The sequence below is a fragment of the Desmodus rotundus genome, chromosome 7 (assembly GCF_022682495.2).
Source record: "Desmodus rotundus isolate HL8 chromosome 7, HLdesRot8A.1, whole genome shotgun sequence".
NCBI lineage: Eukaryota > Metazoa > Chordata > Mammalia > Chiroptera > Phyllostomidae > Desmodus > Desmodus rotundus.
The window spans coordinates 66698602-66721602 of NC_071393.1; the positions used below are offsets into that span (position 1 = coordinate 66698602).

Genomic DNA, 23001 nt, shown 5'->3' on the forward strand with positions numbered 1-23001 from the left:
TCTCATACACTTCACTCCTCTTTAGTGAATTTTTTAAAAGGTGTATTACATTTCATTGTTATTATAAATGGTCTTTTCCTTCCATTATATTTTCTTCCTGATTATTATCTTTTGTATATGTACTTTGCATTTGGCCACCACAGTAAATTTCTTCTTGATTTTAATCACTCTTTGAAATTATTTTTTATGAGAATTCACATCCAATATTTACTCATCTTTGGTTTAAAAAAAGAGGCAGAAAAATAAGCACTGGGGTGAGAGCAAATTTCTGTTTCAATTGAAGAGATGAATGATGAGTATTGATGTTCTATGTTTAATCCCCACCTTCTTCTCCTTTCTTTTAGGAGAGTTTGAAGACTAAATATTTGCCTTCCCCTTTCAGTCAATACTTCTAAGAAAGAATTCTTAGGGGAAGAAAGAATGTGGGGAAGGTTACATGTGGCTCACTTTTTCCCTCTCCTACCAAGGGATATCATCATATAAGGCTCTATAAGTTGTTCCTGGCATGAGGGAACCTGTCCAGTAGAAGGAGTGGTGACTGTCATCTAACCTGTGCCTTCGGAACAGTTATGTGCACCCTGATGAGTTAGGGTCCTTCCTGATGAAGGGCTGCATAAAGGTGCTTCTGAATAAGACTTGCAGCTGAGGGGCTGCTTTGTGATTTTTGTGATTTATGCAAAGGGCTCATAGACTAGCTTTGGCCCTGCACCCAAGCTTTAACGTAAGTCATGCTAGCATCCCCAAACAGAGCCTGATTTTCATCTTCTTTGCATAGCCAAAATGATGGTAGACTGGTGAATTTGCTCTTTTGTGCTCTTAAGGAACTAGGCGCAATTTCACCAGTAAATTAATCTGTGCCCTCTCAGAGTAGGACTTATTTATCAAGATGGAATATGATGACTACAGGCCACTTTGAAAATTAACTGGAAAGTAATATACCTCCTCTCAGACATTGACCATACTCTCTTATTTCTATTCTCAGACTCACAAACACTATCTTCACTGCATGGTTAGTGTTCATTCTAATGCATACAATGAGAAAAGCACTTTAAAAATAAAAAAGCACTTAATATATAAATATTGTTTAATTAAGTTTTTTTCAGGTAATCTTGTTTCCAGGTCTCACCTCTATTCTGTTCCAGTAAATTTATTCTTTTGTATTGAGTGGTAGTATTAAGATAAAGAAGGACTACATCAAGTTATAAGAACCTAAAATATAACCAGCTGGAGAAAGTTATTTTCACAAGATCCTGTTCAAAAATTAGGTTTGCTCAGAAGAACATTTTTTTGGAGAAGTCTATATGAGGAAGAATCGCAAACCCCAAAGGGTCTGCGTATAAACAAAATTATTCTGAATAAGAAAGGGCAAGATATTCTGGCTATTCTTGTGGGGGGTGAGAAGATGAGGAAGGTAGAAAAAGGCAGCACCAGGTATGATGTGAGAGATTGCCTGGGTGTTCAGCAAGGTGGCCCTTCCCCTGACTTTCCCTACCCCCAACTTGTATTAAAGTTAATAAAGTCACACAAAGTTAGAATGAGTTTGGTTTTATAGAAAATGTTGAAGGGGATGAGTCTCACATCCAGACTGATGTGATCCAAACAAGAGAGCAGGGAGATTCAGGAGTGGGAGGAGCACACATGCATGGGTTTGAAAGGTGTGTGTGCATGCGTGTGTGTGTGTGTGTGTGTGTCTAGGCAGGTAGTGATGGGAAGTCTAGACATTTAATCCCTATGGAATGAGAGCTGGAGACACATTCACCTAAATCTTCAAAGGATAGAAACTGACCAGTTTACCTCTGGATTGTATATGGTTTTTTCTTCAAAAATGCCTGGGAATGTCTGGCATTTTCCTGTTTCCATGACATACACACAGGAATGTTAATACAATAAAGCCTAGTACAAGTAAATGATTTATGCAAGTTCTGGTAAGATCTCCTTTGTTACTGGCCTCATTGAAATGCATCCCTAAATATATTCCAGGAAATAAAGGCAACATGTGCCTCTCAGATTTATTCAAGACCAGTAACCTCCTGTGTGTCCTACACACACAGGGATTCTAATTCTTGAGAGGCTGTCTTTGACCGAATCTCACACTCATCAGCAGTTTTCTCAGGGCCTTCTTCATCTCCTTATTCCGGAGGCTGTAGATCAAGGGATTAAAAAGTGGAGTTAACACAGAATAAAATAAAGTCACAATTTTCTGAATCCCTGCGAGATTGTCTGCTGTTGGCTTCACATACATCACCATGATAGAGCCATAGAACAGGGACACTACAGCCATGTGGGAGCCACAGGTGGAGAAGGCCTTATGACGGCCTTCTGCTGAGGGGACCTTCAACACAGCTCTGATCACCAGGGTGTAGGAGCCAGTAATGAAGAGAAAGGTGGAGAAAATGAGGACTGAGTTAAAGATGGCACAGGTGATCTCAATGGCAGGAGCTGGCACACAGGACAACTTTATAAGGAGTCCTGGGTCACATAAAAAATGATCAATAGTATTGGGGCCACAAAAAGGAAGCTGGGAGATGAAATAAACTGGGAGGAGAAAGCAGGAGAAGCCACACATCCAGCAGCAGGCTCCAGTTCGGATGCAGCGTTCTGCTGTCATGACAGTGGGATAGTGCAGGGGCCTGCAGATAGCGAGGTACCTGTCAAAGGCCATTGCGGACAGGAGGAAGGTCTCCGTGGTGCCCATGGAGAAGAAGAAATAGAACTGGAGGAAGCAGCCAGAGAAGGAGATGGTGCTGGTCTCTGAGAGAAAGTTGGCTAGCATGTTAGGGACAGTAGAAGTGACATACCAGATCTCCAGGAAGGAAAAATTGGCCAGCAGAATGTACATGGGTGTGTGGAGGTGGCAGTCCCACAACACTGAACAGACAATGCAGAGGTTTCCGATGAGTGTCAGGACATAGGTCACAGAGAAGAGTGAGAAGAGAAGGATCTGAGTCTCCCACGTACAAGGAAATCCAAGAAGAATGAACACACTCACAGGGTCAGAGTGATTACTCCTTCCTGGGTTTTTCATTTTTTTCCTCCTAAAACTGCAAAAAGAAGACATTACCATGTTGCAAATGACTCTGTAGAAGTTTTCTCATTAAGATATTCCCTGAATTTCTTTGCAATTCAGTTAGCACCATAGTTTTAGATTACTTAAAGATTTTCAGCATTCTTTACCCCAAATGTGATAGTGTGAAAAAGTGAAAAACTTTGGATGTGGGTGCTTATTACAGCTTTACATTGTGGTCACCATGCCCATTATGGACCATTAAACACCATCATTTAAGTGCCTGCAACACTACATAAAATAAGGTAGATGCTCCCTTGCCATTCAGAGACTTTTAACCTAATTCAAAATCATCAACCTGAGCCAAACGTGGAGGTTTAAACAATTGTACAGTTCTCACTGTGTGTAAATAGAAGAAAACACTGCAAGAATGAATAGCCACATAGCAAGTTTGTTTACAATTGTAATCTTTAATGCTACCACAGACATAGTTTATGTGGGGTTTCTTTCTATGTAGTATTAGGAATGTTGGGGATGAGATAAGGAAAATGACTTTTAATCAATGATTGTTTACAGTGATGTCAATTCTGACATTTGTGTGTCCTCGTTATTTTGAAAGATCTCTGTGAAAGAAATTCTATAATTTTCATTGTTAATTTCTCTTTGTGTTTAGTGACATATACACAATTGTTTAAAGTACTCTTTATTTTTAACTTGGTCTTCTTTGCAGTTAAACACTTACGCTGAAGAGGTGTAAGCTTTATGCATTGTCAACTTGAATACACATTTTACATGAAATTGATATAAATGAATGAATCAGACTACAAACTAACATGGCTTTTAACTGAGATTCACCCTAACTGCAGCACACAGCCTTCAGTCCTCAGTTGAAATTTATCAGATACCAGTAAAGTACTACATGATAGTACTCTATACACATTTTACCACACAGAGGAAAAAAAACCCAAAGCAAACAAACAAACAAAACCAACCCCCCCAAACCCAGATCAAACCAAAACAAAACAAAACTACAGTGTTATGTCATTGAAAGCATTCTGAGATTTGAATTACTTTACTGTCCCTGGACTATTCATTCCCATTACACTGTGTATATCTGAGGCTCCTATGTTAGAGTTCCTTCTGATTGACCTGACCTATGAATGGTTTTTTAGGACCTAATCCTTGACATTTTTTCCTTCTCCTACTCTACTCTTTCTGTAAGTGACCTGTCATCTAGCCCCTTGACATAAGAACTATCCATGTGAGACAAAGCCACATTTTCTCTTCCTATGTATGAGGTCTCTTCTCCAACCTGGATTTATCCATGCAATTTCTTACTCAGCATCTCCATTTGATATCTAACATAACTAAATCAGAATATGCCCATTTCTAAACTTTTGATTCTTCCCACCTCAAACTGGCCAATTCTTACTTCTTTGCCATATCAATGAATGGCACCTCCATTTATTCAGTTGCTCAGACCACCCCTCCCAATGCTCTGCATCCAAACCATCAACAAATCCACTAGCCTTCACGTTCAAAGCCTTCAGAATCTAAACCATTTCTAGCAGTCCCATCAGCACTCACCCCGGATCACACTACTATGAAATCCTCTAATGTCCACCAAAGTGTCTTACCTTACCTATTTCCATAATTATATGCTTAGAGACTATTATTTCATAGGACCTAGACTGATAGTTTTAAAAATCTGATGTCAACTACTTCCTTTCAATCTTTTTAACACACTTAAAATAAAATTCCAGTTCCTTACCACAGCCTGTAAGGACAATGAGGCCTTCCTCCATGCCCTCATTTCCTACCACTCTTCCTTCTCCTGACCCACTCTGGGGGCTGATACCTATGTCAAGTGTGGCCCATATCAAGGCCTGGAATGTCCCTCTTTCCCCCTCACTGATATTTGTGTGCCTTAATTTACTTCATTCAGATTTCTGGTGAAAATCAGAGACTCAGAGAAACCCTCCCTAGTTTAGCCCATCTTTGCTACTCTGTTTACTAATACTGCTGTAGTTTTCTTCAAAGCACATATCACTACGTGCTTTGTATATACTTAGTATGTATTTTCTGTCTTAACCACCTGAAAACAAGAGGAGGACATTGTTTCGCTCATCAAGGACAGTGTCCAGTATATAGCTGTTCAATAAATATTTGTGGTCTCAATCAATGAACATGCCCTAATTGTAACCAATTAGGAAAACAATTGCTTGTAGTCAGGGAAAAAAGTTTCAAAAAGAATGCAAAGACTGGAATCTCCAGTTCTGGGGCGGGGGGGTGGGGGGGGGGAAGAAGCAAGACAACAAAGACTTTGTTATGCGGATATACCCTCAGCCTAAACAGGAGGATACCCTTGACAGCAGCCTACTCAAGGCAATCCCACCCTGGTGACCTCTCCCTCTGAATCACTTCATTTTCCTGTATGGCCCCCTTTCCCACTCTGCTTTGTGCTCTGTGCTTTCTTATTGCTACTAAGTTGTAATCACTCTCTAAGGATGTGTGTGTGTGTGTGTGTGTACACACACTGATTTCTGCTGTCTTATCAGTCTGTTTCTACAATTGTTCATATCTTTAAATATTTCCATTGAATGCTTTTATAATATATTCCTCTATTTTTAAGTAGGTTAGTAAACTGTTTTAGACCTCTCCTTCTTAAATAAAATGTGCTTATAGTCTGTAACTGACATTTCTTTCTCATGTGGTTACCAGTGTGCTTTCATTGACAAATGTCCCCTTTTTTGCCTGGTATTTTCTTCTGCCCCATATTCAGGGTCAGGAAATCTGGTATGTGTGACTTAAATATGTAATAAGGAATAGAATAAGGCAGTCATTATACAATTTTTCTCCTGGCTTATGTGGTTTTGTGGCTCAGTTAACATCTCTAGTTAAGTAAAATATTGTTATTTTTATTAAAGATACTTATATATTTATAAATAAAACACATATAACCTAATATTTATTGAGACCAGTGTTGATTCTGGAGACAATATTATATAACTGAGAATCTAACCAACTTCCAATATGAGGAAGCTATTCTAATTTACATTTTTTCAATCTTAAGACCAACTTTATTTTTGTTTCTTTTTTAAAAATATCTTTCCAGTTATAGTTGGCATACTATAGTTTGCCAATTATAATAATATAATAAATATTATTATATATCAATATGATAATTATATTAATATATTGTATGTTGTATTAATATATAATAATATACAGTATTGTATTAGTTTCAGGTATACAATATAATGATCAGACAATTTATATGCCTTATGAAGTGATCACCTGGATAAGTCTAGTACCCATCTTATACCATGCATAGTTATTACAATATTATTGACTATATTCCCTATGCTGTACTTTACACCCTGTGAGTGTTTTTATAAGAGGCAATTTGTACTCTTTGATCCCTTTAGTCTTTTTAACCATAATTTACATTTTACATGGGGAAAATGCAACACTCTTAGAGGAAGGTGAAAAAGACATCACAAAGAACCCTAAGCTGTGCCTTACCTGAAGCTGTTGTGTGAGAATTATAGAATCCAGAGGAGGGCAGAAGTCCAAATGTGGGTTTCTCTCCGGGATGTGCAGTCCGCCTCAGTCTCCTTGTTCTCTCCTTTCAGCAGGCAAGAGTGTGCAGCAGCAAAGCCAACACAGCAGTGCTCACATCCAAGTTTCTTGGGGGGTGACTGTTGGAAAGTAATATCAAGTATAGCAACTATTTGAAGCCCACACAGTGACCATATTGCTTATACAGCTTGAAAAGGTGGTTACATGCAATTGTAAAGGGCACTATGGTCTCTCCTGATTTGGGAAGGACCAAGTACACTGCTGCCTCTAGAGGAGAGAAGGTAGCAAACACATTCTGAGCCATGGGTATTCTGTCCTGGGCAGCCCATCTTGGAGTGGTGGTGACCCAGAGCACTCTGTGTGAGTACTCATGCCTTACCGCTGAGCTCCAGGCCCCCTACACTTTTTAATGTGTGTCAAGGTTTGCTTCTGACCCTCCTGGATTACCCAACTTTTCCCAGTTGCCTCTACTAGGGATAACAACGAGAAAGTTTTGGCTCGATCTCAGAAAGTATTTCTTTAACTGAGGTCTAAATTGGTCCAACCTCTAGGGGAAAATGATAAGGTGATTAAGCCTGGGTCTATGTTGAAGAGTAAACTGGCCTGAAGCCTTGGAGCAGAATATGAACTATACAAATATAGAGATATGAATAAAAAAGGAGTATGGAGTATAAGCAGAAGTGTTGGTATATATTTATAGGAAGGCAGCTGTGTTTTCCCACCAAATAGATGATATTGGACTTAAAAATGAAAATGTAAGAGCAAAGGGTTCTATAAAACCAAAGGATAGAAAGACAAAGGTTAGCTATTGCAAAGAATTTACAAAACACTTCAAAGGCTCACTCCATCTATTTCCTTCTTTCCATAATTCTACATCTATACCAGTCCCAGATGTGCTGAGGTAAGCTGGGATTTTTGAATTAAAACAACAGTAAATTGTTGTCTTACTTGTTTTCTGAATTTGTTCTTTTAATCTCATTTCAGCCAGAGAAAAGCAAATTAAATCTTTATTTATTTATTTTATACTGAGGTTTTTAAAATTAATATAAGCTATAGATAGTACTTTGCTTCTTACAAATTTATCTTGACACAGTTATTTTTCTTCCAGGTTTCACTAAGCATTTTACATATGTTATTTTATTTATTCTTTATCCAAAGTACTCTGGATCATGAATTTGTGAGGGTCACTCTTGAATAGAAATGAGCAGAGATACAAATTAGCAAATACCAAATGCATACAGTTTTCAGATCATACTATCCCAGTGGAGGAGCTGACTCTCTACAAGGTAAGTGTTCTGAATTGGTGATGATTACTTTTTTTAATTTCAAAAAATGCATCATTTTTATATGAGTTTAGATTGAAAAACTTATCAAACATAAGGCAGATGGAAATCTAAGTTACTGACAATTAAACACTGTAAACTTTGATATTGAAAGCATGCTTCAAAGTGATAGAAGAAATATTTAGAGGTAAAAATGAAAACAAGCCTTAACAGTAATTATAAAACCTACCCTGTACAAGGTTTTATAATATCACTTACAAAGCATATGATAATTACTTTATCTTATTTGAATCACAGGAATCTTTGAAGTAGGGATTATTATAACCTGTCTTTCACAGATGAGGAAAATGATGCTCAGCTCAGATAAAGGACTTAAACACACTCAGCAAGTAGCAAGTAGCTGACTTGAATCTTGAGTAAAATTTATGACTGTAAGTTTGATATGATTTTTTCAAATTACTTTATTGTTGTTCAATTACAGTTGTCTGTATTTTCTCCCCACCTCTCCCCACCCCCAGCCAAACACACCTCCCTCCCTCGCTTCCACTCTCCCCGTTGGTTTTGTCCATGTGTCCTTTATAGTAGTTCCTGAAAACCCTTCTCCCCATTGTCGCCTCCCCCTTCCCCTCCGGCTATTGTTAGATTGTTCTTAACTACAATGTCTCTAGTTATATTTTGTTTGCTTTTTTCTTCTGTTGATTATGTTCCAATTAAAGGTGAAATCATATGGTATTTGTCCCTCACCGCCTGGCTTATTTCACTTAGCATAATGCTATCCAGTTCCATCCATGCCGTCCCAAAGGGTTGGAGCTCCTTCTTTCATCGTGCTTCGTAGTATTCCATTGTGCAAATGTACCATAGGTTTTGGATCCACTCATTTGCTGATGGGCACTTAGGTTGCTTCCAGGACTTGGCTATTGTAAATTGTGCTGCTATGAACATTGGGGTGCATAGGTTCTTTTAGATTGGTGTTTCAGCATTGTTAGGGTATAATCCTACCAGTGGAGTTGCTGGGTCAAAAGGCAGTTCCATTATTAGATTTCTGAGAAAATTCTATACTGTTTTCCACAGTGGCTGCACCAATCTGCATTCCCACCAACAGTGAACTAGGGTTCCCTTTTCTCCACATCCTCTCCAACACTTGTTTGTTGATTTGTTTATGATGGCCATTCTGACCAGTGTGAGGTTGTATCTCATTGTGGTTTTAAATTGCATCTTTCTGATGGCTAGTGATACTGAGCATCTTTTCATATGTCTCTGGGTCCTCTGTATGTCCTCCCTGGAGAAATGTCTGTTCAAGTCTTTTGCCCATGTTTTAATTGGGTATTTTGTCTTCCTGGAGTGCAGTCCTATGAGTTCTTTATATATTTTGGAGATTAGGCCCTTGTCTGAGGTATCATTGGCAAATATGTTTTCCCATATAGTTGGTTCTCTTTTCTTTTTAATGCTGTTTTCTTTAGCCATGCAGAAGCTTTTCCATTTGATGAGGTCCCATTTGTTTGTTCTTTCCTTTATGTCCCTTGCTTTAGAGGACATGTCTTGAGGATGTTGCTGCATGGAACGTCTGAAATTTTCCTGTCAAGGTTTTCCTCTGAGAGTTTTATAGCATTACAACTTATATTTAAGTCTTTTATCCACCTTGAATTTATTTTTGTGTATGGTGTAAGTTGGTGATCGAATTTCATTTTTTTGCATGTAGCTGTCCAGATCTCCCAACACCATTTGTTGAAGAGGCTGTTTTTGCTCCATTTTATGCTTCTTCCCCTTTGTCAAATATTAATTGACAGTAGAAACTTGGGTTTATTTCTGGGCTCTCTGTTCTGTTCCATTGGTCTATGTGCCTGTTTTTAGGCCAGTACCAGGCTGTTTTGATTACAGTGGCCTTGTAATACAGTTTGATATCAGGTATTTGGTCCCTCCTGCTTTGTTCTTCTATCTCAAAATTGCTGCAGCTATTCAGGGTCATTTATGGTTCCATATGAATTTCTGAACTGTTTGTTCTATATCTGTGAAATATGTCATGGGCACTTTAATAAGGATTGCATTGAATCTATAAATTGCTTTGGGTGGTATGGCCATTTTGATGATGTTAATTCTTCCAATCCATGAGCATGGTACACGCTTCTATTTCTTTGTGTCTTCCTTAATTTCTTTCTTAGTGTTGTGTAGTTTTCTGAGTACAGGTCTTTTACCTCCTTGGTTAGGTTTATTCCTAGGTACTTTATTTTTCTTGTTGCTGTATGAAATGGGATTTTTTTTCTGATTTCTGTTTCTACTGTTTCATTGTTGGTATACAGGAATCATTTGATTTCTGAGTATTGACTTTGTATCTAGCTGTTTTGCCAAATTCATTTATTAGGTCGAGTAGTTTTTTGGTGGAGTCTATAGAATTTTCTATGTACACTATCATGTCATCTGCAAACAGTGACAGTTTTGTTTCCTCCTTTCCATTTTGGAAGCCTTTTATTTCTTTTTCTTGTCTGATTGTTGTGGCTAGGACTTCCATTACTATGTTGAATATGAGTAGTGAGAGACGGCATCCTTGTCTTGCTCCTGATCTTAGTGGGAAAGCTCTAAGTTTTTGTCCATTGACTATGATGTTGGCTGTAGGTCTCTCATATATGGCCTTTGTGATGTTGAGGAATGCTCCATCTATTCCCACTTTGCTGAGTGTTTTCATCATAAATGGGTGCTGTACCTTATCAAATGCCTTTTCCACATGTATTGATATGATCATGTGGTTTTTATCTTTGCTTTTGTTTATTTGGTGTATTATGTATATTGATTTGTAAATATTGTACCATCCTTGCATTCCTGGATGAATCCCACTTGATCATGGTGTATGATATTTTTAGTGTATTGCTGGATGCAGTTTGCCAATATTTTGTTGCAGATTTTAGCATCTATTTTCATCAGCGATATTGGCCTGAAGTTTTCTTTCTTCATTGTGTCTTTATCTGGTTTTGGGATTAGGATGATGCTGGCTTCATAAAAAGAGTTTGGGAGTCTTCCATCTTCTTGAATTTTTTGAAATAATCTGTGGAAGATGGGGGTTAGCTCTCCCTTAAATGCTCTGTAGAATTCTCCTGTGAAACCGTCTGGTCCAGGGCATTTGTGTGTTGGAAGCTTTTTGATTACTGTTTCAATTTCATCAGGTGTTATTGGTCTGTTCACGCTTTCTGTATCTTCTTCACTGAGTTTTGGAAGGTTTTATTTTTCTAGAAATTTGTCCATTTCACCTAGGTTTTAACATTTCTTGGCATATAGTTTTTCATAGTAATTTCTAACAATCCTTTGTATTTCTGTGGTATCAGTTGTAGTGTCTCCTCTTTCATTTTTGATTGTGTTTATTTGGGTCTTCTCTCTTTTTTTCTTGATGAACCTGTTTAAGGGCTTGTTGATTTTGTTTATCTTTTCAAAGAACCAGCTCCTGGATTCATTGAACCTTAGAATTATGCTTTTAGTCTCTATGTCATTTAATTCTGCTCTGATCTTGATTATTTCCTTCTTTGTACTTGGTCTGATTTGTCTTTGTTTTTGTTCCTCGAGTTCTTGTAGGTGTAGTGTTAGGTTGTTTATTTGAAACATTTCTATCTCTTTTAGGTAGGCCTGTATTGCTATGAACTTCCCTCTCATGAATGCATTCACTTGACACAGTTATTTTATCATTAAATATTATTCCACTATACTGTCTTTTAAAATTACAAAAACACAGGCATCATTTAGTGTTAGAAGAGGTTCAAGGTGATTATCTAAAGTATTTATGGTTCATAGAAATTTTCTTTGTAAAAAAAAATCTTTTATTTTTATCTTTTGTTGGATGCATTGGGGTGACATTGATTAATAAAATTTATATAGGTTTCTGGTGCACAATTCTACAGTATGTCATCTGTATACTGTATTGTGTGTTTACTACCCCAAGTCAGGTCTGTTTCTGTCACCATTTATCCCCCCTTTACCCTCTTCTACCTCCCCCTCCCCCCTTCCCCTCAGGTAATCACCATACTGTTGCCTCTATTGCCTGTGTATATCAGTTATTATTATTATTATTTTTACTTCATCTCTTCACTTTTCTCACCCAGGCCTGCAACCCCCCTCCTCTCTAACAGCTGTCAGTCTGTTCTCTATGAGTCTGTTTTTATTTTGTTTGTTAGCTTATTTTGTACATTAGATTCCACATATGCATGAAATTATACAATCAAATTTAATATTTAAATCAACACTTTTGCCACATCTAATAATGTGAATCCAGAATGTATAAATGGAGGGAATGATCTAATCCTGTTTGGTTCTACAGAGATCAGATATATAGCACTTTGTAAGTTCTGGGTCTCAGTTTAAGCAGTACATGGGCAAACTGCAGAGTGTTAGGAGGGAAGCAACTTGGGCTGAGAAGCAGGGAAAATGAGCAACAGTGGAAGAAATTGGGACATATAAATTGGTAAACAAAAGACTCTATTTGGAACAAATAAGGGTGATCATAGAAGAGCAATACAATGTGTCTTATTTAATCCTAAAAGTTCAAAATTAAAAATAATAGTTAAAACTTACAAGGAAATTTATTATAATTCACTATGAAGAGTAACTTTCTTACAATATCCAGTGTTGGAATGAGCTGCTTCAGAAGACTACCTGAGATCATGGATTTTGTCAGATATAGGCTGGGAAAGTGGTAGAAGGGATTTAAGCCCCAGAAGCAAATTTCTTTCAGTCCTGAAATTACATGGTATGCACCTAAGATGTGTCAAGAAAAGAAGAAAACTGCCCAGGTAGCTTCGATGAAATAAAAAAGTGTCATGGGAAATATCAAGGTTAATCAGAACTTGAGGTTTTCATCAACACTGACAAAAACAAATAACATTTTCCAATGGTCATGAGTGGACAGTAGACAAAGTTGGGGCTGTGGGAAGGACTTCTGCAATGTGGCTTGGTCAGCAAAGTCTCAGAGTTATGCCATTGGACTCCAGATAGTCTCACTCTATTAACTGAAGAAATTGGCACTTCCTGAAGAAAAATGTGTGAAACTCTTTCACTCACTGAGCCAAAATTTGAGTGGTTCCTTAGTTTGACCAAAGATTGTGTAGGGGCTTTCAGGAGATTTCCCAGCTGAACAAGGAAAAAAGATATGACCACGAGGTGGCAGTAGCACACACAAGGTTTATTCGGTGACATTGCTTTGACAGATTTGCACTCAGGGGGAAATGTTTGCCACATGTTTGCCTATTTAAACTTTGTAACAAGGTAAGCTGACATTGGTTAGAGATAGAAGGATAAGAGTAGAGAACTTAAAATACTGGATTGTGTCTCAGAGGAACTGGGGCCAAATGTAAATTTTATGATGTAACAGCTATGCCAGATTAATGTGCTCAGATTCCCCACATGTAATATAAGATCACAACTATTATCCTCCCCCTGTAATACTGTTACTGTGAGAGCATTATAAGTTAGGAAAGCTCTTTGAATTTTTGGACCTTTGGTGAATTGCAAACATGGTTTCAATTTAGCTTCAACATGCTGACAAATACCTCATTGATTCTTGCCCCATTCCGCTAGAATAAAGTTTTGGGTTGTTTTTTTTTTTTTAACAAACAAGTAAATACATTACTTTCATCAGGCAGAATGACTTTATTGTGAAAATGCAGATGTGATTCTGAAAAACATTTTTGTGTATTCTTTTTTAGGGGATTCTTTGTGTTGACGGGACTAGCAGGTATCAGAACTGTTTCTTGAATGAATATCTTGTTTCCAAATGCTTTCTAATATGTTATCCCTTTGGGATTTGGCTTCTTCATGTATCACTTTTAGGGTGGAAAGTGGCCTGAACTGAGCATTGCCTGCAGAGTGCTGCCTTTCTGAGCCTGCGCTCCAGTGATGTGATGGCATCCAGGCCCCTGCTGGGAGTCGCTCAGGCCTGGCCGAATCTCCCTTTCATAGCTGCTAATCCTCTCCCTCTCTCCAAGGTGTCTTTAGCCTTTTCTGGAGTTGTTTGCAGAAGGTGTCCCAGTCCACCCTCCCTTGGGACAAATCAAAGTAATCCTTTCTTCAGCCACCAGCCAAGGCGGTGGGAGCTGTGCAGCTGCCGCTGATCAATGGGTTCCAGAAACAGCAGCAGAAGGCAAGCAGTCCCAGGCCTGGCCACCAAGTTGTGGGTGTCCAGCCTTAGCTCCAGATTACACCAGAAACTTCCCAGGGCCTGGCAGCTGAGCACACAGAGGGTGGCTCTACTGCTCTCGATGCAGGCAGCCGTAGCATCCATCCTGTCCTGCCCAAGTCCAAAGTCCCTCTCAGGAAGGCATAACCTCAAACCCTTGCCCTCTGGAAGAGGCTTCTCCAGGGTAGGAACCAGCTCTTCCAGCACCCAGGCTTGGTCCTGCTCACAATAGGATACAAAGACATCATAGTGGAATTGGTTTCTGGGATGCTGCCCACACAATTTCCACCACCAGGGATGAAATAGGGTCCGGAGGTGGTGAAGCCAGAGCCGTTTGGGACAACCAAGCAATGCCAGGAAGGTGAGCAGGACCATTAGAGTGAAGCTGGTAAGAAAGCTCTGAAACTCAAGATCATGTGGGCAGTGACCAGAAAGGAAGGAGAGCAACAGCGTCTTGCAGTAATCAGAAGCATTGACCTTGCAGGTGGGTTTCTCCAGCCCATACAGAAAGGTGTTTGGGGCCCATGTTGCCCAAGGACCCACCCAAGAGCTTTCACACTGGCCGATGAAGGTGATATCTGAGAAATAAACATATTGAGGCATCTGGGGAATTAGTTCTGGAGGCTGCTGTCCAGCCCCAGGGCCCATTTGGAGTTGAGTAGCAGCAGCTGAAGGGGGCCCAAGCCCCTGAAACTGGAGATGGAGAGGTTCCCTAGGTTTAGGTTACTCAGCGCCAGCACCTGTAACTGAGGCAGATCTTTCAGTAACATCTCCATCTGCACTAATCTTGGGTTGTAGAGGAAATCCAAGTCCCCCAGCTCCAGCACTTGCAGTCTGGGCATCCCAAATAGGTGCAGACCTTCTGTACCCTGGTGATCAGAACAGAAGTGCAAGTACTCCAGGAGAGGAAGCTGTGAGAAGACTCCCTGGGGTTGATGGCTAGAGAAAATGTCGTGGCTGCAGCCTCGCAAGGTAAGGTGATGCACGGAAGGAAAATGGACTGTGGCGTTGAATGGACTCAGCAACACATAGTTAGTTTGTGTGGTAAGGTTCTCCAAGAACGAGAAGTGTTCTCCACTGGGGACCCTAAGTGTTATGGTACTAGTTGCCCATAATTCCAAGCTGAGCAGTGCTGAAGGCCAGGGAGGATAGATCTCCAGCATCTCAGAAGAACCCAGATGTAGGTGGCTCAGCTTCTGGGAACCCTGGAGGTGTCTGCCTGGGAAATGCTCTAAATGGGTGCCCAGGAGGTTCATTGAAGTAAGGGCAGGAAGAGAGGAGAAGCAGCCTGGATTCAGTGTCTTAATTTGGTTCCAACTGAGGTTTAGGGTCTTCAGCCACCTCAGTCCTTCCAGGCTCTCACTGGATAAGTTAGAGATGTTACTACTCAGCCAGAGCTCCTGTAGCTGAGGAAAAGAAGAGAAGGCCTTGTAGGGCAGAATGCAGAGCTCATTGTGGGACAGATCTAGTGCCCTCAGACTTGAGATGACCAGCCCTTCCGGCAGCACCAAGGTTGGAACTAGATTATTCACTGACAGATTGAGCCTCTGAAGCTGGGGCAGGGCACTCAGGAAACTAGACAGAATTAACTGAAGGCCATTGTCATGAAGGCTGAGGAGTTCCAGGGAGCAGCAGCTTAGGAGATCCCCAGCCTATAGGTTCCAGATTTGGTTTCTCCCAAGATCAAGTGCATGAAGCTCAATGTAACCTGTCACGTTCCCAGGCAGTTTTTCTACACCTGTCCCCATAAGGTAGTGGAAGTCCAAGTGGAACAGCCCTGAGCCTGGGAGGTCTGATGCACTTAGTGGGTGCCATCCAATTTCAGGGAGTGGAGCTGGAGGCCATGCAGCACTTGGCCACCTACTCTGCTCAGCTACAGGTTTGCAGACAGATCCAGCACCTCTAGGAAGAGGGTCTGTGGCCTGGGGCTGGTTGTAAGAGAGGAGCCAGGGACAAGGTTTGGGAAGAGCCTTTGCAATTCCCGCAGCTCTATCAGACAGCTGTGCTTCATGGTTAGATGTCTAAGGCAACCAGACATTCTGGCTATTATTCAGGCAGTAGCCATGGAAGGAAAGGATGTTGAGGAATGTGAGGGGCTCCAGCACATCTGGAGGGAGAAACAGACTGAGGCAACACAGAGAGTGATGCTCAAAGGAAAGGTGCTGCAGCTGGTCCAATCCTTGACATGTCCCAGACATAACCCTGATGGCGCCCAGCTGCAGCCTCAGAAGCTGCAGTGTGAGGAAGTGTCTGAAGGCCCCATCAGGCAGAATGGGAACTGTACCCTGGAGGTACAGTGCCTCTATATCCTGGGGCACTGCTCTTAGTGTCTGAGCTAGATATTAAATATTGAAGCATGCTGCAAAAAATGTGCAGTCCTGGGGCCAAGGGACAGAATGGGATGTAGTAGGAGATGTTAGGCAATAGGGAGCTGTCTCCTATGCTGCAGTTGGGAGCAGTCCATGCCCGGATCATCCAGCTGAGGCTCATCAAGGCCAGCAGTAAGAGAGAAAGCAGAGTGAAGGAGAGCAGAGGTCTTTCCAGCCTTGGTTCTGCTTCTAGGGAAAGAGGGAAGAGAGTGTCAAATCCTACAAAAGCCAACAATCCCAGGCTTGGGGCCTCTGATACTTGTAACACACAATATGTTGTGGAACATATTGAAGAAACAGATCTGTGATTGTGATATAAAGGAGACATTTGGTCAAGCAGGGAACTCAAGTTGTACTCACTCAGATATGCCTCCCTGAAGACAGAAAACCAGCAGAGACAGAAACAGAGACAGAACAGCAAGAAGAGTCTGCAATGTGCGAAAGATCTCAGTAGAAACTGATGACACAGCCCAATTCTCCTGCTGGGGATGATTAGCTCTGGTTTCTAACTTCTTTGGAGGGGAGATATGAGCTATGAATTTTCTACCTACAAGACTAGGCAGAAAATTTACTTATTACAAAGTAGATTGGAGAAGAAACAGAGTAGATTACAGAGTAGATTGGAGAAATGGTATAAACCTAGTAAGACCTGAACATACACTCTTACTTCATCCTTAGCCATGTTATATACATGGGCCCAATATTATCTTTATTGTACTCAGGAGGCAATTGAATGTCAAAGAAGTTAAGTGACTTACCTGAGGTCACAGAAGTAAAAAGCAGAAGTGTTGTGACTATGGTCCTGGTCTTCTGCCTCCAAATTTGGTGGTCTTCCCATTACAAAAGTCCTCAGGAAGGACTGAAGAAACATTTTAAGTGAATTCTACTGTTGAGTTTATGTTGAGGTTATAGAGACTCCAAAGTTAGTTCAGGTGAAAAATAAAGAAAGTAGAGAGAGTGAGTGGGAGAATAAAGTCAATAAAAGCAGTAAAAGGAAAAAACAAAGGCACAATACTTTTGTGGTCAGAACACAGTGCAGAGGTAGGAGCTCCCAATGACCTTTTCTCATGGGTGACTTACTCCTTTTTGATGGTCAGGCCTCAAATCCCCCAAGTATGAAAGAGCAGTAATCAGGTCTGCGATCCAGGTCCCTGAAAAGATAAAAGGAGGCAGGAGAGCAGACTGGTCCTCTGTGGGAGACAGAGGACAGTTAACCAGAGTGAAGGGCATTGTCCTCCTGGCAGGGTTGGGGATTATTCAGTAATTCGTGCCTGTGGGCCAAGGAGGATTTGGTATTAAAAGACATGGCACTTTTCTCTTCCCCTTGAGTTTGTCATGAGGAAAAACTTCCTGGGTGATCACATAAAACTGGCTCTGGAAGCACTGAGCTGCCTTTCCTCAAGTCCTATGCCTTCAGTTGCTGGAGCATCATAGTTGTATGGGCCTCAGACTTCAGTGAAAAGTTCAGAGGAGGCCTGAGGAGAAGAGCCAGGGGAATTCATCATCTGGGAGACTCAACCTTGCAAAACTATCAATCTCACTGTGGATGTCACTCAATACACTGCAGTGCTACATCATTCTATTTCCACAGCTATTCTTGAATTTCTGAAAAGCTGTATCTTGAGCCCACACTGCAGTTCCTGACTTGTGTAATAGCATGCCCTATTACTCTTGAACTAGCCTCTCTATTGTAGTTTCTAGGGAGATTTTAGGCTCTGGAATAGATCTCAGCCCAGGTAAATACAATGGCCTTGGAGCAGAGATCCTGAGAATATAGAATAATTCTGGACTATGGAGTGGTCTTTGTCTTTAGGAGATCAGTTGTGACAGTGTTACCTGAGGCATCACTTAGATTGTCCACAATGACTGTTCCTCCTTTGGCCAGTTTAGCTGTGGAAAACTTTAACCTGAATGTTCCCCTGAAGCTCTGTCTAGCCCCTGCTGAACTTAAGGCCTCCAGCCTTTCCTGAAAATGGCCAGGAACTGTAGGGAGGGAGAGATTTGCCACCTTTGCTTTCTTTCTTACCAGTTTCCACTCCTTGCTCTCCCACCTTGTCTGTAAAGCTTACCTGGCACTGCGTTCCACTGAGCAGAGGAAATGGAGGTCAGTCGACGAGACAAGCTGAAATTTCTCAGGAAGTGTTCTTTCTCATGTCCTGCAAGGAGGGTGTAAAAGCCTTTTCTGCTGTGATTCTTTCCTCGTCATGGCCTCTGCCCTCTTCCACATGTGGGCATGACCTCTCTGTTAAACTGAAGGTGGGACCAGCCAGGGCAAAGAGAAGAGTGCTTTGTTAAGCTCTTCTCGTCAAACTGCACTATTTTCTCTCTCTTTTCCCTCTTAACAACTTTTTCTACATCATGATTTCCTTTTTTTTGATCTGGCTTGGGGATTTCAGTTCTCACCATTGTACAATATCCTCTTAACACCTGAAAGAATAATTTTTTTCCACCATTTTCTAGGAGAGTTTTCTTTCAGGCAATAAGAGTGACCCACTATTTGCACCATTTATATCTCTTTCATCTCAGGCCTCCCAGTAGTCTTAAAATGAAGCTCTTTTGTAACAGGAAGATTGAAGAGGGACCCATAATCTTACTGGAGGGAATTAGACCTTCACACTGAGGTCAGTAGTACAGAGAGGGAATAAGAAAGAGAAAGGGTGATTTCTATCTAAATAGTTGGATCTACTTTTCCAGAGGATATGAGCCATTGGCAAACTTCTGGGAGGAAGTCATGAAATCAGAGCCAGGACTGGGTTTGATAATTTAGTATCCCCTCCAAAAGAAGGGTTCCTCCACACTCTAATTCATATGATGTTTGACTTGACAGAGACTCTCTTTGGTTATATATTTTTCTACCTTTGTTTTTGGAGTAACAATTACATAAGCCTAATCATGGCAATACTAAAATATTTCACTTGTCATTTTCCCCAAGCATTCAGTTTTTAAAAGTATTACATGAACTGCTTTTGTTTGTTGAAGACTGGGGAAACAAATTTATGTTTCTTTTTTCCAAATTCATAAGTTTTCATAAAGTCTTAGGCTCTATCGGGTCTCATTTTTTGTTATTAATAACATTTTTGTCTTTCAAGACTCTTCTATCCACTAAATGTTTCTCTCTTTCTATTTATTTGAATATAAAGATTTCTTCCAATATCAACAACTTAAAGAGGTAGCATCGAGAAAGGGGGCTGTTTCTAAAGTTTCATCACTATATTTATTTCCTTATTTTATGGCCAATACATGTGGGGCTGCATATGTACCATCCAATTATTTCTTATCTAATACAACCTCAGTTCTATTCTGGTTGTAATGTTCTGGCCTGAAAAATTAAATGTTACACAGCCTACTTTGCACCTAGGGGTCACGTGACATACTTCTGTTCAGTCAAAAGCTTTTGCTGTCAGAGCTGCAGCTGCCATCTGCAGATGATAAGGTGACCATGAGAATGAAAACGAGTATAAAACGGGTTCATTGAAAAGCCCAGAGAGCCTGAGTCCCTGATGGCATCTTAGAACTGCCTTTCTCTGGACTGTCTATCTCTACAAGTTTACATGTGAGGAAAAAACCTAAATATTTTGCATAAGCTCTTATTACTTGGGTTTCTATTGTTGGGAGCTAAATCTAAGGCTAATGTATGCAACAATTCTGGGCCCCTGGATATATTTTGAGTTTTCTTTTTGTTTTCATCATTCACATGGGTAAAATGTGGAGGAACAAGTATTCAATATAAAATATTATTATTTCTTTAACTCTGGATTCTTTTCTCCTTTTGAGGTGGTTAAATGATCATTTTTTAAAAACTGGCTCTGTTTTTATTAAGATGATTTAAAGTATATATATTCATAGATAAATGGCTTGTATTCTTTTTTTTTAATCCTCACTGGAGGATTTATTCACTGATTTGAGAGAGAGAGAGAGAGTGAATATCAGTTGCCTCTTATACCTGCCCCAACTGGGGACTGAACCCATAACCTAGCTATGTGCCCTGACCAGCATAGAACCTGCAACCTTTTGGTACATTGTGGGAATGACGCTCCAACCAGCTGAGCCACCCGGGCAGGGCATGGCTTATAGTCTTTAAAAGATATGAACATTTGAAATAGGTTGTTAAAAAGAAACAGAAGTAAATAAAAGATAGGTGTTCAAAGCATAATAATTCAAGATCTCTTTTAGTAAAAATTTATTCCTGTACTAGTGGTAAGCAGGAGCCTCAGGTGAGAGATAGAAATATGTAGATAGGAGGTCTCTGGGTAATTTTTCCTATTTGGGAAATAGGAATTTTGTATGATAAGTCTCTTTGTTTCCTTTCTTTCTCTGTCCCAAGCATCTAGACCAAAAATGATAAAGCTGGAGTTGGCTGACAAAAACTCTTCTTCCCTTTAGAAAACATGCTGATTCTGAATGAAATAAAAGCACTAGGGAGCCCAATTTACTCCTTTCCACAAAGTGACCCCCATGAAAAAGTCTTTTGAGAAGTTGCAGAAAGGCATATGTTATAAGGCTCACCAAAGCCAGAAGCGTTATTTTTTTTCTAAACATAAAGTAGAAGAAAAGCTTAGGTAAGTACTATGTCTAAAAGCATTGCTGCAAATTATATATCCCTTCCTAAACATAAATTTTTAAACTCCTCATCCTTTGTACATTAGATGAAGTATACATATTTATCATGAAAAAATGAGGAAACAAACAGATATCAACATAAAGAAAGAAAAATAATTAAATTACCCATAATACCATTACTCAATATTTAAGTAAGCTTATTTGATAATGGTGTTTCATGATATGCCTCTTCACTCAGTAACATATTCTATCTATTAAATATTTTTATATAAATCTTCATGTAATTTGTGTAGTTGTTGTTTTTAAAAAAAACTGAAAAGTGGATCTCTTAACTGCATTTCTCCTCTACAGTATTCATTTCTGAGATTAATACAGCTTTTGGCTTGCATCGTCATATAATTCTGAAGGGAGCTACACAGGACATGCCATGGTTTCCAGGACAGAAAGTACAGCACAGCAGAATTCTTAGTGACATTGAAGTCAGCAGAACTGGTTCCATATGTGTGTGACATTGGACAAGTTAGTTGGTTTCTTTGGGTCTCATCTATGAAATGAGTATGACAAAAATCTACCTTAAGTATATCACAGAATTTGTGAGGATGAACTGGGAGAGTATGTCAAAGTCTTTTGTAAATGATAGTTTTACAAAAGAAAGATATTTATAATATTAACTGAAATCAATTGCATACAACAGTATGTATAAGATCTTATTTGGATTACTGTATTTTTTGGACAATAAAACACACTTTTTCCCCCCAAATTTGGGAGAAAAATGGGGGTGCATCTTATAGTCCAAATGTAGCTTACCTGGCTTGCTGGGGGGTGGGGTGTGGCAGTGGAGCTGGGTCATAGGATACAGGAGCAGAGTCCCTGCTGTGGCATATTATAGTGCTAGGGAGAAGGGTACAGGCGGTGCAGGCACCTTATGAGAAGAAAGTCTGTGGTGCTCCTACATGCCTCCATCACATGACTGGTGTGTCCCCCATTAACATAAACATAGGCAAATTCCATTGCAGGGTCACCTGTCAATGTGGCCCTGTAGCTGTTGCAACAGCTGTAGAGCCACCCCAACTGGACGAATAAAGAGGCCCACTATTACCCAAGTTTGTGAGTGGGTGAAAACCTCATGGCAGTCAGTTAAGGATGAAACCGTTGTGAGTCCTTCAAAAAATTATCAGCAATGCCTTAGACGGCTCTGCAGATGACATCCTCTGTGAACAGAGTGAAGACAATGATACTAGTGATTCTGAGGAACTGAGCTTCATAAATGTGGGCAGTAGTGACTGGGAGTTCTTGGGGTTTCCTGATGATTAGAGGAGTTTCCGTACTTAAAGCTTAAAGTCAGTAATAATGGTTGTTAATGCTGCTGTTGAGTTCTGTTTACATTTACTTTGGTGAAATATGTTATTTATGTTATTAAATATTTTACCACATTTTTTGCTTCAAAATTTCCCCCCCTATTTTCCTCTTCTAAAACCTAGGTGCGTCTTATGGTCTGGTGCGCCTTATAGTCCAAAAAATACCGTAACCTCATGTATTCATCACAGTGACAAAAGTATTTTCATTAGTTCTATTTTATAAAGTAAAAAAAATCAAGAAAGAAAGGACAAATAATTTACATACAAGAAGCCCACACAGTGATAGTACTTAGGTTTGAAACCAATGTATCTGATTCCAGAGTGTTGGCCCTTCTTCTTTATGGTAGTAGAAAAGTATGAGCCCTGTAGTTAGTTAGCCTGACTGGGATCAGACACCATCTCTAAGTAAGGAAGTTCCGTTTTGTGCCTATTTCATCCTCAGTAAATTGGAGATATAATAATTCTGACCTGAAATCTTTGGGTTATCATGAGTAGTACACAAAGTAAAGGACTTAGAATGGTGCCTGGTGCAAAACAAGTGGCTCAAAAATGTTAATTCTTATTCCTTTCAATGTTGTCAATAAGAACAAACCCTGTAGTGGTGATTTTGCACATCAAAACTTGCTAAACTAATATTTTTTTCCCATGTGCCCAGGCCCTTATTTTTCCTGAAATCTTGAACATACATAATGTT

The 23001-nt window shown here is 39.9% G+C and overlaps 2 protein-coding genes across 2 annotated transcripts; both read right to left on the reverse strand.

Annotated features, from left to right (window-relative positions):
• Positions 1 to 1109: 1109 nt before the first annotated feature.
• Positions 1110 to 6932, reverse strand: LOC112311096 (olfactory receptor 11H6-like). Its single transcript, XM_045201725.3, has 2 exons — positions 6530 to 6932; positions 1110 to 3041 (listed from the first exon to the last, which is right to left on the reverse strand). The coding sequence occupies exon 2, from the start codon at positions 3023 to 3025 to the stop codon at positions 2057 to 2059; it is 969 nt and encodes a 322-aa protein (XP_045057660.1). The 5' UTR covers positions 3026 to 3041; positions 6530 to 6932; the 3' UTR covers positions 1110 to 2056.
• A 6874-nt stretch (positions 6933 to 13806) lies between these two features.
• LOC112311095 (toll-like receptor 11) lies at positions 13807 to 16717 on the reverse strand. Its single transcript, XM_024567327.2, is given in 6 exon segments — positions 13807 to 13906; positions 13908 to 14640; positions 14643 to 15830; positions 15833 to 16044; positions 16046 to 16386; positions 16388 to 16717. Coding segments are annotated over 6 exon segments (2904 nt in total).
• Between the last annotated feature and the right edge of the window lie 6284 nt (positions 16718 to 23001).

Excerpts from the sequence above, each read along its gene's own strand:
- LOC112311096 (XM_045201725.3), bottom strand. The coding sequence starts at position 3,025 with ATGAAAAACCCAGGAAGGAGTAATCACTCTGACCCTGTGAGTGTGTTC.